We start from the raw sequence: 18,082 nt of genomic DNA on the forward strand, positions 1-18,082 counted from the left end.
GTATGGGAGTCATGCTGGGACATCTCTGGGTTATGTGGCTCATTCCGGGAACTGTTTTCTGGGGGGAAGGGGCGCAGCCTGGAGTGTACAGGAGTACTCCCCGGCTGTGGCGAGGGCGGGGCTGGCTGTCCGGGGTCCCGCGGGCCCCTCCGCCGGGCGCTGCGGGGACGCGGCGCCCCGAGCCCGGCCGGCGCGGGGGGCGCGCGCCTCTTCCCGCCGTTACCATGGTGACAGCGCGACGCCTGCCAGCGGCGGCTCTCATTGGCTGTCGCTGGCGGCGGGGGCGGGGCGTGCAGAGACACTGCCCAATCCGCAGCGCGCCCGCAGCCGCGGCCCCGCCCCGCGGGTTAAGGCGTGGCGGGCGCTTCCGGCGGGGCGGGCGCGGGCGGAAGCGGCGGCGATGGCGTCGGGCGGCAGCCGTGGGTCCCGCTCGCCCTCCCCGGCCGAGCGCCGCCCGCCGCCCTTCCCCGAGCACCGCGGGCTGGGGGCCCCCGACAGCGACTCGGAGGGCGAGGACATCTTCACCGGCAGCGTGAGTGCGGCCGCGGGCGGCGCGCCGTCCCGGGGGCGCTGCGGGGCCGGGCCCGTGCGCGAGGAGTTGCCCGGGGCATCCTCATGGCTTGGTGAAAATTGTGCGAAACGCCCCCGAATCCCCCAGAGTAAAGGGGTGGGGGCGGTGCCTCTGGTCTCGTGTCCCTTCGTGGGGGAGCTGCGGAGAAGGAGCCGCGGGCCCGGGTGGGGCTCACGGAGCGGCTCCCGGGGCTGTGGGGCCGAGAAGAGGATGTGCTCGGCTGCTCCCCGTTCTCCGGGGCTGTGGGGCCGGGGAGAGGCCGTGCTCGGCTGCTCCCCGTTCTCCGGGGCTGTGGGGCCGAGAAGAGGATGTGCTCGGCTGCTCCCCGTTCCCCGCGGCTGCATCTCCTCCGTGCCTAAGGCCGGGCTGGGTGGAGCTTGGAGCAGCCTGCTCCGGTGGCAGGTGTCCCTATCCATGGCAGCTGCTGGAACGCGGTGGGCTTCAGGGTCCCTCACGACCATCCTGCAGTGGCAGCCACAGCTCAGCCTCTTTACTGCGTAGCTTGTGAGGCTTTGCTGGGGGAAGAAGCCCCATCTGCCTTCCCCCAGCAATCCAGAGGGTGCTGGTGTGGCTGCCATGGTACCTTCAGTTTGAGATTGAGGGTGGTGTGGGGGGGTGAGGTGACAGGAGGCAGCCAGTGTCCCCTGCTCACTGCGTTGTGCTGGGATGCAGGAGGGTTTTGGAGGCCTTGGTGGTGCTTGTTCAGCAAACCAGGTGCTGCTGCACAAATCTGTGGCGAAGGCGGAGGTGTGAAGGGTGTCAGCAGCTTTCCTTGTTTCCAGCAGTCTCCTGTGCAGCAGGTCCAGGTTGCTGAAGGCTGTTGGCGTTAACTCGTGCTGACATTGTCCTAGGTTTGCTCCAGGAAGTGACCAGCAGGCAGGAGGGGAATTAAAACCGACTGCTGCTTTCCCAGGCTGAATCCCAGTCAGCTGAATTTCCTCACTGGCCTCTGGTCCTTGGGATCAGCATCTTAATGCAGCAAGGATTTCACCTAGAGGAGCCACAGAGGCCCTTTCTGGAGGCTGGAATGCTGTGGGGTTGATTCCCTAAGCTTCAGGAGCCTCTGCCCACCTCACCCAGACCTTTTCCAGCCTGCCTGATCCAGCTGGTGGCACAGGAAGAGTTGGTGTCTGTGGCAGGAAGTTCTCCAGGAACATTCTGCAGTTTTCTAGCCTAGGGAGGCCTCGAGCAGGCACTTGTGGCCATGACCAAATGAACCTGCTGGGGATGGCTTGGCCAAGCTTCTCCTGCCACTGACACCAAGCCAGAGCTGTCTCTGCCCTGCTTCTGGTGCAGCTCCTGCCTGGTGTCTGAGCTATGCTTGTGTTTTCCCCTTTTTAGCAGGGAAAAAGGGAGATCTGGGGGACTGTGGATAAATTGTGAGGGTGGAACTCACACTGCTTTGAGCAAAACAGCAGCTGGGCTGGAAACCTGGGAAAGTCCAGTTCTGGGCCTCGCAAGAGGAAGGTGCTGGTACCTATGGCAGGCACCAGGTCATGGAGGTGGTCTGGAACTTCTCAGTACCTTTCTTTGGTGAAGAAATGGAGGATGTAGGAGGTGGCTTGATGGTTTGTGGCCCACCAAGAGGGGCAAGCGCCGAGTTCTGTGGGATGTCATGGGAATCACACATCCCTGTGCTGCAAGGGGAAGCTGGTGAGCCACAGCAGCTTATCAGGTGTTTGGCTTTGTTGTGGAAGCCACTGTCATAACAAGTACATGCCTGTCCTTGTGACCTGGTGGCTTTGCTTGTCTCTGCCCTTGAAGGTTAGGAAAACACTTTCTGGGAAGCAGGGGAGGCAGATCTGCCTGGCTGCCAACGTTCAGGAGGCCCAGCAGCACCTGGGCATCGCCAGCAGGGAAGTGTTTGGGTCAGAGCTGAGCAGAACCAGAGCTGGACCTCATCTCTCTGTTGACAGAGCTTGGATCCCCGTGTGACCACAGCCCTTTCTAGGGATGCCTCCAAGGATCAGCTCTGCCCAAACAAGTTCTGTTTCCCTTTGGAGAACATCAGGCTGGCATGGGAGGACCTCTGCCCACATGTGGGGTGTTGGGGGGTGCTGAGTCCAGCCCCAGAGATGCCTGGTGTTGTGTATGGCCACGGCTCCTCTGTAGCAGCAGATGGAGAAGTAGGAACAGGGCGTGGTGCTTTCATGCCTGAGGAACTAAAGGAACTGAGGAACTAAATTTAAGGCAAACTGGGAAGCAGTTGCAGTAGACAACTACTTTGTCCATGCGCAGTGAGCTTCTTTATGAGCCTGAATATTTCCTGGGGGAGCAGAGGAGCTGTGTGAGCCCTTCTAGTCTGAAGGACTCTGGGGGGACGTTTGGCATGGAGTGTCCCCACTCTCCATCACTAACACACGTAGCTTGTGCCTTTAACTGCTGTAATCCAAGCTGGGAGCAGTCCCTCCTCTAGGAAAACATCCTAAAGTACAGGAGCTCTTGCCATCAAGTGGGTGTTTCTGATGGCTATTTTGTTTTTACCACCCAAAGGCATGAGCCCACCTTAAAGAAAAGCTGCCTCAGCACAGCTTCAGTGATCCGATGGCACTTCCTTGCTGGAGAGAGTGCCAAGGAGCTGCTGGTTTGGAGTCTAATAGAGCTCCATTTACTGCCCATCAAAGACCTGTTCTGTTCTCTGCTGGGACCTACAGAATAGCACTTGCTGTCCCCTTCTTCCTTGGGATATCTGTCTGCCTGCAAAATGAGGGATGATTTGGGATGCAGGCATCTCTAACAGGAATGCTGGAGCACCTCTGTCTTCTGGTGGGGGGGACTGGTTGGCATAAAAGCTCTTGGGTGGGCTATCCCCTTGTCCCCAAGCCTACTGCCAGCAGCCAGGCTGGTCCTTTCTGGGTGGAAACTGGCTCCAGAGTTTGTTGTGACTCTTGTTGTCCTTAAAAGTGGCAGAAAGGGTGATGCTGAAGGGCACAGGGCGGGTGGACAAGGAAGGTGATGCATCTGCTCCTCTCCATCCCTCAGTGTAAATGACCTGTCTTTGAACTTTTAATCCTCTCACAGAGCAACTCCCCAGCCCTGAAAGAAGAACCTCCTCTCCCTGTGAGCAGCTCCTCCAAAGAGAATGGAGTTCATGTGGAGCAGGACAATCAGGACCTATTTGCAGGTGAGTCTGTGTTCTGGGCCTCTCTCAGCTCCAGGTCTGGAGTGATAGTCCTAAAATATCCATAAAGTCCCTGTCTCAAACACACATTCAAATCCACTTGCTCTGGTGTTGTGTTCAGGAAGGTGGGAGCAGCCTCTGCCAGGTCTCCAGGATAATCCTGCCACAGCAGTAACTGTTTGGGAGCTGAAGGGATTAAAATGAGGCTTGCTTTTGTTGCCTTAAGGCCTGAGGTGCTGAGTGTCTCCTCAGAGTTAAAGGGTCTTCCTTCTCCACCTTCTCCTGACTCCAAGCCAGTGAAGGAAGCATCTCTAGCAGAGACCTGGCTGTTCCCAACCCTCCTCAGCAGGGGAAAATGAGGTGGCTCAGACATTCCCCAGCCCTGGCATGATGGGCTGAGAGTCAATTCTGGATACTTCTGCTAAAAGGTGGAAGTTTTTACGTCCTCCAAGTGGAGAGGTGGCCTGGGAAGGAGCCTTCCTCCTAGGCTGGCCTATGTGCCAGGTAAAATCTGTCTTGGCTTTAGCTGCTCCGGTGTGCAGCTCCTCAAGCATGCAGCAAGGAGGTGATCAGTGAGAGGTGATGCCTGGCTCCTTCTGGAATAAGAAGTTCATTGGATTAACATGATGTTGTCCAGCAGGATTGATAAAATGCTCTTACTGCAGTGATGATGCTTTGCTGTGCTCTTCCCGGTGCTGACAGGTGTTCTCCCTATGGATTTCTTTGCTAATTAAGACTTGTTACTACTTGGATCCCATGAATCAGAGAATATTGCAATTGCCTTTCCAGAAATGCCGAGATAGAGGCTGACCCTTGCAAACTTCTTTTGACAGATGCCACTGTGGAGCTGTCCCTTGATAACACTCAGAACAACCAGAAGAAGGAGGTGGCCAAAGCATCCAGTCCTTTGCCCTCATTTGATGTAGCAGCAAGTTCTTCTAGAAACCTTTCAAAGAGCTACGAGGAGGTGAGAATTCCAAACTGTCCTGAGGGTTTCAAGCTGTCTTTGGCAGGAACTCCTCTGTGCACTCAGTTGTAAACATTAATCTTAAATGATGTAATTAATATGTAATTACCTTATCGAATGCCCTGAATTGTGTCTGGGTTGTTAGTCTGAGACTGATACCATGGGAGTGGGGCTCAGGTCAGCCTGGTGGCATTCCTGCTCGTGTGGAGGTCCAGATTCCTTCCAGAGCTATCACAGTGATGGATGTGGTCCTGAGGTCCAAGCTGTGAATTGGAACTCTGCAGTTTCTTCTTGGGGCTGAGCAGTGTGTGCATCAGTCTGGGCAGATAGTGGGTAGGAACAACAAACCCAGTTTGGAATCCTTGCCTGGACACGATGAGGAGCTGGAAGGCTTTATAGAACAGTCCTGGCCAGACTGAGGTGTTAGAGGTGCCCTGCAGGGGGACAAGCTCATCATAATGGTCTGGGGTGGGTTATCCTTGCTTTCCTGGGTTTGACTTGCTGTCCCTCTGTGCTTTCTCCAAACAGCTAGAGGAGGAGGAGGAGGAGCAGGAAGACAAATTTGACCTGACTGTGGGAGTGAGTGACCCGGAGAAAGTTGGTGAGTTACAGTCCTGCCAGGGTGAAAGGGCTGGGGGAGCCGGGCTGGGCCCTGCAGCTCCTGCCTCGGGGCTGTCTCTAAGCACAAACCAGAGCCTTGAATAACGTTTCCAAGGCTTCCTCTGGCATCTTAAAGAAATGATGCTGCACAAAGCCCAGGTGAGAGGCAGGTTCTAGAAAGCCCAGAGCCAGGTTTTTGGGATTCTTGGTGCCTGGCACTGTGGTGACCAACTTGGCACGACCTCCAGGCAGCACTGCACTGTGTGGAGCTGGCATGGAGTAAGCAAAATTCCCTTAGCCTGAAACTGAGTGCATTATTCCATGCTCTGGCACATTCCCTGGAAGCTGAGTTTGCCAGGGAAACAACTTTGGTTTCAAAATGGGTTTCTGTCTATTGAAAGAGGGGTCAGAGTGTCATGACCAGCTGTGTGGAAGTTCCTGGGGTGCAGAAAACCCAAGGTGACATCTGATCCCAGACAGCAGAGCAGCCCCACGAGTGGCAGCTTGTTCCCACTCCATGGCTTGTGATCTCTGGAGCTGGGAGGTGTAAATCAGATGTATCTTAAGGGTAGCACTGGAGCTCGGAGGATGCCCTTCAGATGAACTGCCAGGTGAACAAGTGGATTTCTGTGTGAGCTGGAGCAAACTGCCTGTGGTGTTCCAGGATCCAGCCCCATCCAGCCCGACTTGCATCCTGTGAATAGACTGTTTCATGTGCCCCACAGCCTCCGAATTGTTGGGGTCTGAGCAGATGTGTGGAGCCAGCCCAGAGGCTGCTGGCACAACAAGTGCCCAATTGTCAGTGCTGGCTCCCGTAGGAAGTGTGGGTAGGCATAAGCAGGTTGGGAAGTGGCTGCTGGGCAGGAGTCCAGGGCCATGCAGCAGGATGCTGCCTCTGGTTTTGCAGGAAAATCCAGGGCTCCATCAGACCCAAAATCGGGATCACCGAGGCAGGAAAAGGTCAGGAGCCTCGTGCTTTGTGTTCAGGGAATAGTGGAAAGTGCTGATGTTGTGATCCCAACACCTCGTTTCTGTTTTCCTTAGGGGATGGCATGAACGCCTATGTAGCCTACAAAGTGTCAACACAGGTATGTCTAGCCCCTCTGTGTCTAAATGTCCATTATTTTTCCATGCTTAAAGGCACTGGACTGTATGTCCTTAGCCAAGGCAGCAGTGACCTAAATAAGCAGGAAGCCTGAATGCCTTGTTCTGTGGATTCAGGAGTTATAATCCACAAAGGATGAGCCTGGTTGAGGAACAGTGTTGGAATCCATTTGAAAGGAGACTGGCTTTATTTTCACAGCCAGCTACCTCTTTGCAGCCTTGGCTGAGAGGGATGCTCAGCATTGGAGGGAGCAGCAGGAATGACATCCACTGGGAGAGTCCCTGAGCCCAGGGCTGCTGCTGAAGGTTCTGTGCCAGTGGCAGCATTAGACTGAGCTGACCTGAGCTCAACACTCTCTGCAGAGCTGCTGCTGTAGCTGCATTCACATCAGGACCTCATTCACTCAGTTTCTGTGAGAAATACAGCTGCTGGAATATTTTGGAGTTCTGCTCTGAGCTCTGGAAAGTTGCTCCAGCTGCCTGTACCATGGCTGCTGGGCTACAGGCAACGTGTGGTCTGAGGAAGAGACAAAAGGACTTGTTGTCCTTAGTTTCTGCTCTGCAAACTCAGCCCAAAGCACTGGTGGCCTCTGTAGTCTTTAGGTGGCCTGAGGGGTGTGTCCCTGTTCCTGTGTGGAGCAGGGATGATGGGATTAGGCAGTGGGCAGGGCTTACTAAGCAGTCCATGGCTGTAGGAACAGCTGCTCCTTATTTAATGCCATTAATTCTGCTGCTGGCTCCAGGGAGAACCCAGCTGGGAGAAGAACTGTGGAAAACCTGGGCCAAAACTTGCTCTGTTCACTGCTCACATCTTGCAGAGCTGGCACTGTCCCACTTCACTCCAGAGGTGCCAGCAGGCAGAGCTGGCAGGGCCAGGCTCTCCTGGGGGAGTGTAACCCAAGTGTCATCTCTTCCCCAGACCAGCATGCCGATGTTCAGGAGCAAGCAGTTCTCAGTCAAAAGGAGGTTCAGCGACTTCCTGGGGCTCTATGAGAAGCTGTCGGAGAAGCACGCCCAGAACGGGTTCATTGTCCCTCCGCCGCCTGAGAAGAGCCTGATAGGTGAGTGAGGAGCTGCACAGCAGCGCTGCTGGCACCTTGTCAGAACTCAGAATGTCCCTCAGACATTTTTGGATGTTCCGGGTCCAGGTAAGAAGCATTTGAGACCCTGGCAGGCAGCTGGAAACAGCTGTGATTTTGGATTTGAGCCATGGAATGATTTATCAACCTTGCAGGAAGAACAAGAAGTCACAAAAGTTTAGATATTAGAGTAGAAGTAGTCACAAAGTGGAGGGGAGAATTTCTGAGTGCTGTACAGGGGGGTTTTGGTTTTGTACATGGGGGTCAGAGGTTTTAAGATGGAGGGATCTGCCGTGTCCTCCCTCTCTTCTCCCTTACCTCCATGTTCTTGGTGATGTTGGCACTCACAGATTGGTTTAGAGTAAAAAAACACCATTTAATATAGGTAATACGCAATGGGGAAAAATTGTAAACATGTAACACCTAATGTACCATATAAAAGAGAGCAGCAGCCCTGGGCAGGGAGAGAAGAAGCAGTCGGGGTCAGAGAGGATGTCAGGGTGTGTGTGTGCCTCTGCCTGAGCTGTGAGCAAACCACAGCAGCCCAAGGAGAAAATCTTTTAGATAACTTGCAATAAACTGCCTTGAGACTGAACAACAGAGACTGCTGAGCCTTTCTTTGGAAGCACGGGCTGGAGGAGAGACTTTACCACCACACGGAGCCACCCCTGACCCAGGGTGAGCTCCAGCAGCATGTCGCAGCTCTCGTGAGTCCTTCTGATGGTGAGCTCTGTGCCCGAGGATTGGCCTGCAGCAGTCTCTGAGCTGAGGGGAAAGCTGCAGAGTAGACAAGGAAAATAATCTGGGTTCTGTGGCATGGACAAAGCTCTCGCTCCATAATTGGAGCTCTGGACTTAAATCCTTGATGGAGTTCACAGATGCCTCCTCACCTGCTTGGTGAAGAGTAAAACCTGTGTGGTGTCACTGAATTGCTGTTCACTTGAGTTCAGCCCATTGATTTGCCTCTTTCCTGCATGTCACTTCCTTGGGTGCGGGCAGATTTCAAATTTCTGAAGTCTAATTCCTGTTGTAAGATTCCTCCACTGTCACCCTGATAGTCTGCAATAAACCACTTTACCTTGTGTGTAGAGTTCAGAGCAGCTCATGAATCACATCTTCCCTCTGTGCTAGGCATGACCAAAGTGAAAGTTGGGAAAGAAGATTCCTCCTCTGCAGAGTTCCTAGAAAAACGTCGGGCTGCTCTAGAGAGGTATGACCCCATCAGCTGTCCCTGAACTGAGTGAGGGACCTCGGGGAGGTCTGGCAGGTCTGTTCTTTGTGGTGGCATCACCAAATTCCCCAGGGAGATAGGGGAACTGGTGGGTGAATTAGAACAGTTGTTGGCTCTGATTTCCAGCCCCCCAGCTGCTGTTCTGGAGTAAATGCCAGTGTGTATTGCTGTGATGGCTCAGAGCTGGATTTGCTACAGCCACAGTAACTCCTGGAGTTGTTCCTCCCACAGGTACCTACGGAGAGTGGTCAGCCATCCAACCATGCTGCAGGACCCGGACGTCAGGGAGTTCTTGGAGAAGGAGGAGGTCAGTGGGGTGGAGTAAGGTGTCCTTGGAAGTGCTGAAGGAAATGGTTCTTGAGCAGTTAATGAGGCAGGATCCCACAAAGTTCAGTGGGAAGTGGCAGAACCTGTGAGACTGGGAGCTGGTGTTGGTACCAGGTGCCCACCAAAGCTGCTGAGCCATCCCCTCAGCTGGACATGAGGGAGAAAACAAACAAAAGGCTTGTGGGTTGAGGTAAGGGCAGGGAGAGATCACTCAGCAGTTACCTCATGGGCAAAACAGGATCATGGAATGGCTTGGGCTGGAAGGGACTTTAAAAAGCCCATCTCTTTCCACCCCCTGCCATGGCAGCAACGCCTGCTGCTATCCCAGGTTGCTCCAAGCCTCATCCACTGGCCTTGGACATTTCCAAGGATGGGGAAGCCACACCTGTGCCAGAGCTCATCACCCTCACAGCTAAGAATTTATTCCCAATATCCCATCTGTCCCTGTCCTCTGGCAGTGGAAACTCATTTACTCTTGTCCTGTCACTCCAGGCCTTGTTCAGAGTCCCTTTTTGCAGCTCTCCTGGAGCCCCTTTAGACACTCAGTGGGGCTCTGAGGTCTCCCTGGAGCCTTCTCCTCTCCAGGTGAACCCCCTCAGCTCTCCCAGCCTGGCTCTGTCTCCTACAGCAAAGCAAACTGTTCCATTCCTTTCCAGCTCCCAAGAGCAGTAGGAACCCAGACCCTGAGTGGAGCAGGAATAATGAAGATGTTCAACAAAGCCACGGATGCTGTCAGCAAAATGACCATCAAGATGAACGAGTCAGACATCGTAAGTGTCGGGGCACCTCTGGGCCGTCCCTGTCCTTGCTCCAGAGCTCCATAGAGCTCTTCCAGCCCCACCTGTGGGAATCAGCTCTGCATTTACCCCTTGCAGTGGTTCGAGGAGAAGCTGCAGGAGGTGGAGTGCGAGGACCAGCGGCTGCGGAAGCTGCACGCTGTGGTGGAGACGCTGGTGAACCACCGCAAAGGTGACCGGGACAGCGTCGCGCGTTCCGGAATTTGGGCTGGGACAGCCCCCCTGGGCCCTGCCTGGAGGGGCTCACCAGTGTCCTAGGGACACTTCCAGGGAGCTGGGACAGTGCCAGAAAGGATTCTCTGTCCCTTCCTTCTGGGAGACAGATGTACAATGGTCGCTCCAGTTCTTCTGTCCAGCTCCACAAGCTTGGGATGGTAGTGTGGAAGGGAACCTGTGTCCTGTGGGATCACAGAATCCCAGGATGGCTTGGGGGCTAAAGGGACCTTAAAGTCCATCTTGTTCCACCCCTTCCTGCCATGGGCAGCGATGCCTTCCACTATCCCAGGTTGCTCCAAGCCCTGTCCAGCCTCAGGCACTTGCAAGGATGGGGCAGCCACAGTTTGAGGCCCTTGCACAGCTTGCTCAGACAGTTCCCTCACAGGGAAGAATTCCTTCCCAATATCCCATCTATCCCTGGCCTCTGTCAGGGGGAAGCCATTTCCCCTTGTCCTGTCCCTCCAGGTCCTTGTCCCAAGTCCCTCTCCAGCTCTCCTGGGGCCCTGTTAGGCACTGGCAGGGGCTCTGAGGTCTCTCTGGAGCCTTCTCTTCTGCAGGCTGATCAACCCTCATTCCCTCAGCCTATGGGTCAGAAGGCTCAGTAGCAAACCTGAGCAGAGCTGACCTCTGGGAGTGGGGATGTTTTCCTTCCTCTGCATGTTCTGACTGACTTCTGCAAAGCTGTGCCTGTCCTGCTCAGCTGCTTCCCTTTTCCTCATGGCTGGAAGCTGCTAGCTCTGACTGAGCCAGTGCTGGCTCTTCCAGCTGGTATCTCCTGGAGCTGAACCCTCTGCTAGGGAGCTCCTGGTGCAGCCAGGCCCATCTCCTGACCCTCCTCCCGTTCCCCAGAGCTGGCACTGAACACGGCCCAGTTTGCCAAGAGTCTGGCCATGCTGGGCAGCTCAGAGGACAACACGGCCCTGTCCCGGGCGTTGTCCCAGCTGGCTGAGGTGGAGGAGAAGATTGAGCAGCTGCACCATGAACAGGCTAACAATGACTTCTTCCTCCTGGCCGAGCTCCTGGGGGACTACATCCGCCTGCTCTCGGTTGTAAGGGTAAGGACTCCTTTGCTCCTGCTCCTCGTACCCATCGTAGGCTTAGGGATGCCTGAAGGTCTTCCAAATTGAGCACAGGACAGAGCAGAGGGCATGCAGGGCGTGGCCCCTTCAGGCAGAGGGAAGACTTGCTGACTGTCCAGGTGTGCACTGGTTAGGTTGGAGAATGGTTGTAGGTGAGGCTTGGCCATGCTGCTGTTCTCCAGAGGGGATGTGGAGCAAGTTCATGGCTTGTGGGTGACCCCAACCCTTCCAGAGGTGAAGGCTGAAGCTGTGAACTGGTAACCTGTGATACAGGGGGTGAAAACTGACCTGCCAAGTGCCTGCTGGTGCAGAGCCTGAGTGCTGAGTGCTCCTAAACTTGAGCGTCAAGTCCACACAGCCCAACCAGTGCACTGGGAAAAAGCAATCCCATGGGAGCAGCAAGTCCAGCAGGCTGACCCCTTCCTGCCCCAATGGCCAGACCACCATATCCTTGGTCCACTGGTCCATACAGGAGCTGTGGATGCTCCAGAGCAGGAGCCAGTCTGTGTTCTGGCTCAGCTTTGGTCCAGGACCTCCAGTGTCCCCTTGTCAGGAGATCTCTGCCCCTCCTTCCCTCCAGGGAGCCTTTGACCAGCGCATGAAGACCTGGCAGCGGTGGCAGGATGCCCAGACCATGCTCCAGAAGAAGAGGGAGATGGAGGCCAGGCTGCTGTGGGCAAACAAACCCGACAAGCTGCAGCAGGCCAAGGATGAGATCTCGGAGGTAGAGAACGGAGCTGCTCTGTTCCTGCCCTCATGCTTCAGTGGGAAAGGAGCCTTCTGGGCTGGGGAAGGAACCTTCTGGGCTGGAGAAGGAACCTTCTGGGCTGGGGGACACCTCCTGAGCAGGAGGGACGGGTGTCTGTGGCCAAGTTGCCCCAAGGGCTAAGCCATCCTTGAGTGAGGCTGCAGGAGGGGCTGCTGGTGGCCCTGCCTCCTGTGCCTTCCATGCCACAGTGGTGACAAGGGCTGGGAGGACTGAGCTCTGCTCCAGCAGCACCTCCCACACGTACAGTCGTGGCTCCAGGCCCCCATGGAGAGGGGGGCAGGAGTTCCTTCTCCTGTCCCCAGCTGCACTTCCTGTCTCTGCAGTGGGAGTCCCGGGTGACACAGTACGAAAGGGACTTTGAGCGCATTTCTGCCGTCATCCGCAAGGAAGTGATACGGTTTGAGGTACGTGGAGGGCAGCCCTTGGCACTGACCTGGGCTCCTGCCCCTCCTCCTGCCACAGCAGCATCCCTAAATCCTGACTGAGCTGGAGTGTTGCTGAGGGCTTTTGGTTGAGGGGACTTCCCCACAGGGAATCTTAAAGTTGGGTGGGCAGAGATCCTCTGTGCCCCATATGCTGGTCTCCTCATGGGACCCCAGGAGGAACAGGAAAATCCTGGTGGTTTCTCCTTCCCCCTCCCAAAATCTAGAGGGTTTTGGTGGTTGGTCCAGCCTCATGGCCTTCTCTTGCAGAAAGAGAAATCTAAGGACTTCAGAAACCACGTCACGAAATACCTTGAGACGTTATTGAACTCTCAGCAGCAGGTGAGTGGTCCCTGATGTGGTTTTATGTCCCAGTTCAGGCCATGCTTGCGACTCTCAAGCATGACCCCCTGCACTACAGCTCCATCCTCAAGGCTCCTGACTCTCTCCCTCTCCTCCCTGCAGCTGGTGAAGTACTGGGAAGCGTTCCTGCCTGAAGCCAAGGCCATTTCTTAATTGGACTGAGCAAACAAACCTGAATTTTGCCTTTTTTTTTTTTTTTTTTTTATATACACTATACCTCCTCCTCTTTTCCACGTGAGCGACCCCTCGTTCCACATGCTGGAGCTGGTAGAGGTGGCACCCCCAGAAGAACAGCTTGCGAGCCAGTAACTCTTCTAACTGTATATTTTTCATTTAGCAACATATATTTTCTTACTGAAGAGAAACTAGTTTCCTGCTTCCAGATCAGACCTGCAGCCACAGGGGGTTAATAAGATCTGGCAAATATCTATTTTTCAGGCTGGGTTTTAAGGCTCTAATGAATTATCTTACTCCTGCAGTGCCATTAAAGTTCTGTAATAAAACTTCTATCAGGGCAAACAGGCTCTGGGTGTTCAGGGTGGGAGTGGGGAGGGGTAACGGTGGATCCCGTGGCAGCCGAGGGAAGCAGCAGAGCCTCCCCCGTGTTGTGACGGACAGAGGTGACCTTGGACGCTGCTCTGGCCACCTGTCCTCGCTCTTGATTAGGCTTTGGCTGTCTGCCTTTCCTTCAGTGGAAGCCGTTTTTAGGGTCCGAGCCCAGTGAGGCTCTGTAGCAATCCCACTTCGTGGCATTCCCCAGAAATCCATGGTGGAGCTCTCGGGGCTGTGGTGCTCCTACCCCCCGACCCTTACCGGGGGTAGCTTTGCCCCTTCCCCCGTTCCCAGCCTCGCGTGTGCGTTTTATCAAAACCGATACCCGCTAAAGAAGAGAAAAGGCAGCTTGGGCTGACTTCCCTCTTTCCTTTCCCCTTATCCTTGTAAACCGGGTCCCCGCGGCGCCTCCGCTGCTCCCCCGGCTGTGCTGTGCCGGGCTGGCCGGGGGCTGTGCCGTGCCCCGCCATGGGCGCCCGGGGCGGTCCCGCCCCGGCCCCGGCGCCGCTGCCGTTCCCGTTCCCGCCGCCGTTCCCGCCGCCGCTCCCGGCCCCGCCGAGCCCCGGGCCATGATCGCCGCGTCCATCGCCGTGTCCATCGCCGCGGCGGAGCCCCCGCGCAGCCCCGGCCGGGCGCACACGGTGAGGGTCGGCGCCGCGCGGCTGCGGGCTCGGCCGCCCGCAGGGAAGGGTGGGCGCGGGTGGCTCCTCCTGCCCCGGCAGCTGCGGGTCGCCGCTTGTCCCCGCGTGTCCCCCGCCCGGCAGTGCAGGTCCTGCCTTTCCCCGGGGGTCCCAGCTGCCCCAGCACGGCAGGCGGCCCCGGGTTCCCGTGGGGGTCACCCTGTGCGCCCGCGGGGATTTGTCTCCCTCCGCTCCAGGAATCTTCCACGTGCCCCGGGAGTGCGGGTCGCTGCCGAGGGACACGGACCCGCTGCCTCCTCTGGCCCGGGGGTGCGGGACCCTGCCTGCCGCTGTCCCCGCTGCCTGCGGGGGCTGGTTTCTGCCTCTCCCCAGGCGTCTGTCCCTGCCCTGCGGTGATTCCACCCTAAGCCAGGGACGGGAGGGCTCCCGTGTTCCACCTCCCCCGTGTCCTGTTTGTCCCCGAGCACTGTCCTCTGTCCCCGCGTGGGGGTGTCCCCAGGCACCCCTGGGAGAGCCCCCGACAGACACAGCGGGGTCCCTGACCGGAGATCCGCACAGGGGTCGCTGCCGATGGGGACCCATTGTCCTTGAAGGAGGGGATGGGGATGTGGGCAAGGTGAGATTATTTTGGCCTGGGGGAGGGCTACGGGGCTGGAGAGCCACGGGGCAGGAGGGCTGTGCGTGTCCCTGGAGGGTCCCAGCCGGGAGGGAGCACAGACCCTTTACCTTTGAAAGGGGAGAGGTCCCTGTGTCCCCCATGGCTGGGGGTTCCCTTCCTTCCCCGGGATACCCCACCTGCTCTGGGACTGGAGGTCCCCTCGTTCCCCCAGACGACCCTGAAGTGTCCCAGCCTCAAGGGTTGGAGGTCCTCAAGTATCCCTGGGTGGTCCTTGCCTGCCCCAGGGGTCTCTGCCTGCCCTGGGTCCCTGCTGGGGGCACGTTCTGCCCTGGAAGTCGGGAGTGTCTCTGTCCTGCAGCTTCCCTCTCATCCTGGCGGTGCAGGGTCCTGCCTTGTCCCCGGGGTTCCCACATCCCAGGGGTGCCTCCACTTGCCCCAGGGGTTGGAGGCTCTTCCTGTCCCTCCCCGGGGTTCTGTTCTGGGGTTCTTGTCTTGTTGCTTCCATGGGATCCCCCCCTGCTCGGGAGGGGTCTCCATGTGTGTCAGGGACTGAGGGGACTGAGGAACCCCACTTGTCCCAGGGGTAGCCCACGGGCCACCCTCTGGGGGTGCTCCTCTACCCTGGGAATCCCCTCTGACCCCAGAGGGTTACGGGGTCCCTGTCTATCCCTGGGTACCCCCATCCTCCCCAGGGATGTGTGTCCCACATCTGCCCTGGGGGTGGGATGTCTCCAAGTTTCTCCCCTCTGTCCCCAAATGCCCAGGAGTGGCTGTCCCTGCCTGAATCCAGAGGATCCCTGCTGGGGCAAGAGGGAGGGACAGACAGTGATCCTCTACCCCTGGAAGGGGTGGGGAAGGGGCATCACTGTTGAGGGTGTCTTCTCTGTTCCCATGGGGTCCTTGTCATATCCCTGTGCAGCCAGGATGGGGCTGTGTCCTTCCCCCAGGAGTGCAGCATCCAAGTGCCCCTGAGGGGTCCCTGTGAGAACTTTACACCTGCAATGGCAAGGATGGCCCCTGGCCAGGGTGTTGGGTCCCTGTCTGTGTCTGGGTGCCCCCTCTACCCTGGGCACGAGGGTGCCTGCTTGCCCTGGATGGTGGAGGATGTGGGGGTCTTAATGTGCCCACCAGGGTGTCCCCACATGCTCCAAGTGCTTGGGGGGTTCCCAGCAGCCCTTACCTCCTCCCAGGGTCCCAACTGTGTGGGTGAGTGAGGAGGCAAGGGGAGAGAGGAGCAGATGGGACCATCTGCCTTGAGGAGGAGAGGTCCCCAACTGTCCTCATGGATTCCTTTCTGGGAGGGGACACAAAGCCCTTGACAGGGAGGGGATGGGGGTCCCTGGCCCAGGGGGTGCTGGGCAGGGATCCCCACAGCGTTCCTTTCTGACGTGGGTCTGAGGTGGATCCTCTGCCCTTCTACGTTGGCCTGGGGGGTTCTCTGTGGCACTGTGGGATGGAGATGCCTGTCTGTCTGCAGGGACCCACCCTTGAAAGCAGGAGCTGTCCTTGGCCTGGGGAGTGGAGTGGGGGGACCCCTGGCTGTGTGGGGAAAGAAGGGGTTCTCCTGCCTTCCCCAGGAGGGTGGAGATCCATGACTATCGCTGGGTAGAGGGCCTTACCTGTCTTGGGGAAAGATGGGTCATCTCCCTCTGTCCCGTCGGTTTGAGGTCCTCATGTGCCCCTTCCTGGTGCCCCTGCACACCCCAAGGTGTTGGGGGTCCCTGGCAGCCCCAGGGTCCCAACTGCCTGGCAGGGTTTGGTGGGGGTTGGGATGTCACAGCTTCCCCTTGGGAGGGGAGAATTGTGTCCCATCTGCTTCTGGGGGTCTTGCCTGGTCCCATGGTGCCCCATTGGCCATGGGGGTGTTGGGGGTCTGTCCTGGGGGATGGAGGTCTCTGCCTGTCCTAGAGAAGTGGAGGTGAAGTGTCCCAAGTGCTCTCCACAGGCGTGTGAGTTAGCAGCCCCTACCTCCCCTGGGAGGCTGATTAAGATGGTGAGGCTGATGAGCGTGGTGAGGGTCCTGAGGCTGGGGCTGGTGAGGATGATGGAAATGGTAAAGATGATGAGGCTGGAGCTGATGAGGATGATGAGGGATGGTGAGGGTGATGAAGATGGTGAGAACAATGAGGATGGTGAGGCTGGGGCTGGTGAGGATGATGAGAATGGTGAAGATGATGAGGATGGTGAGGCTGGGGCTGGTGAGGATGATGAGAATGGTGAAGATGGTGAGAACAATGAGCATGGTGAGGCTGAGGATGGTGAGGGTGATGAAGATGATGAAGATGGTGAGGATGATGAGGGATGGTGAGGATGATGAAGATGATGAGGCTGGGGCTGGTGAGGAGGACTCGCTGCCTGTCCCCGTCACAGGTGTTCCGGGTGGAGGTGCTGTGCAATGGCCGGCGGCACACGGTGACCAAGCGCTACAGCGAGTTCCAGGCACTGCACAAGCAGGTGAGAGCCCCCAGCTCTGCAGGGAGGGGACATGGGGGGCCTGGCCTCATCCCCTCTGGCCTGCCCTGATCCCCCCACACTCTTCCCCAGATCAAGAAGACCTGCAAGGTCCCCAACTTCCCCGCACACCATGTCTCCAGGTGGATGCCCAAAGGGCTGGAGCAGCGCCGGCAGGGCCTGGAGGTTTACCTGCAGGTGAGGAGTGTATGGCAGATTCAGGGTGAGTTTTTAGGGCTGAGGAACACACGGTGGTGGGTTTGGGAGGGGTTTTCTGGGGTGCTGAACCCCCTGGAGCATTGCAGGGTGTGCTGGATGACAATGAGGAGCTGCCCCAGGAAATCCTGGAGTTCCTGAAGGTGCGGTGGTGCCAGCAGCACCCCAAGGCCAGCAGCCCCCTGTGAGTAGATGAGTTCTGCTGGCACCTGGGTTACCCCTGTGGAGGCACCCTGGGTACAGAGGGTGGGGATGGTGGGGGCAGGCTGAGGACTGATGTCCCCTCTTCCACAGCAGCACCACACTCCTGCCCTCCCAGCGCCCCATTGTCGGCTTCTGCTGGGATCCCTACGTGCGGCCTCACGGCACTGGTAAGGAGCAGAACTGTGGAGCAGATCTCCAAAACCTCCAAGAGGCTCTTCTGGGCCCTGTGAAGGTGCTTCTCCTTTAACGGGGCCCAGGAGGGAACAGCTATTGCAGCACCCCCATTTCCTCACAGAGCTGCTCCCCAACACCGTCGTCAGCGGGGTGCTGCAGGGCCTCTACCTCCCCCTGAGCTGCTCCCTGGCCAGCAGCACCCCAAGCCTCTGGAATGATGAGTTCCACCCAGCACCCAGGGATGCAGTGGTGATAGAAAAGGATCCTTGACTCCTCCCTGCCGGGCTGGGGTAGGGAAATGGTGGGAGAAGCCAAAGGGATGTTGGGAATTGCTCTCTCACCACCATGCAAAGTGCCTTTGTTGGCAGAGCAGGAGTTCTGCCTTCCCCCCTGCTGTTCTGGGCTTGCAGTATGAGCCTTTGGATGCTGAATGGTGCTGGAAACCTCTCTGCATCCAGGCTTTTGTGCAATAAATCTCCTGGATTTGACTGACTGGCAAAGTGCTGTGCTGTGGAATTCTGCAAAGCAAACCCAGGGCCAGCTGTGCCACTGCTCCCAGCTGGATGAGATGTGGAAGAA

At 57.3% G+C, this 18,082-nt stretch overlaps 2 protein-coding genes across 2 annotated transcripts; both read left to right on the plus strand.

Moving 5' to 3' along the window:
* The first annotated feature begins 388 nt into the window (after positions 1 to 388).
* On the plus strand, positions 389 to 13,165 carry SNX1 (sorting nexin 1). Its single transcript, XM_021554283.2, has 15 exons — positions 389 to 532; positions 3,593 to 3,695; positions 4,526 to 4,659; positions 5,188 to 5,260; positions 6,304 to 6,347; positions 7,283 to 7,424; positions 8,574 to 8,652; positions 8,905 to 8,980; positions 9,657 to 9,770; positions 9,876 to 9,969; positions 10,863 to 11,068; positions 11,673 to 11,816; positions 12,185 to 12,265; positions 12,554 to 12,625; positions 12,749 to 13,165. Exons 1-15 carry the CDS (start codon positions 401 to 403, stop codon positions 12,797 to 12,799), a joined length of 1,545 nt encoding a protein of 514 aa, XP_021409958.1. The 5' UTR covers positions 389 to 400; the 3' UTR covers positions 12,800 to 13,165.
* Positions 13,166 to 13,719: 554 nt separating this feature from the next.
* On the plus strand, positions 13,720 to 18,003 carry SNX22 (sorting nexin 22). The gene is given in 7 exon segments (XM_021554196.3): positions 13,720 to 13,839; positions 16,829 to 16,912; positions 17,003 to 17,107; positions 17,215 to 17,309; positions 17,420 to 17,496; positions 17,625 to 17,685; positions 17,687 to 18,003. Coding segments are annotated over 7 exon segments (564 nt in total). The 5' UTR covers positions 13,720 to 13,767; the 3' UTR covers positions 17,757 to 18,003.
* Positions 18,004 to 18,082: the final 79 nt, after the last annotated feature.

The sequence above is a fragment of the Lonchura striata genome, chromosome 11, assembly GCF_046129695.1.
Source record: "Lonchura striata isolate bLonStr1 chromosome 11, bLonStr1.mat, whole genome shotgun sequence".
NCBI classification, from domain to species: Eukaryota; Metazoa; Chordata; class Aves; order Passeriformes; family Estrildidae; genus Lonchura; species Lonchura striata.

Excerpts from the sequence above, each read along its gene's own strand:
- SNX1 (XM_021554283.2), top strand. The coding sequence starts at position 401 with ATGGCGTCGGGCGGCAGCCGTGGGTCCCGCTCGCCCTCCCCGGCCGAG. Across the intron at positions 4,660-5,187 it reads TTTCAAAGAGCTACGAGGAG|CTAGAGGAGGAGGAGGAGGA; the intron begins GTGAGAATTCCA and ends TTCTCCAAACAG. Across the intron at positions 7,425-8,573 it reads GCCTGAGAAGAGCCTGATAG|GCATGACCAAAGTGAAAGTT; the intron begins GTGAGTGAGGAG and ends CCTCTGTGCTAG.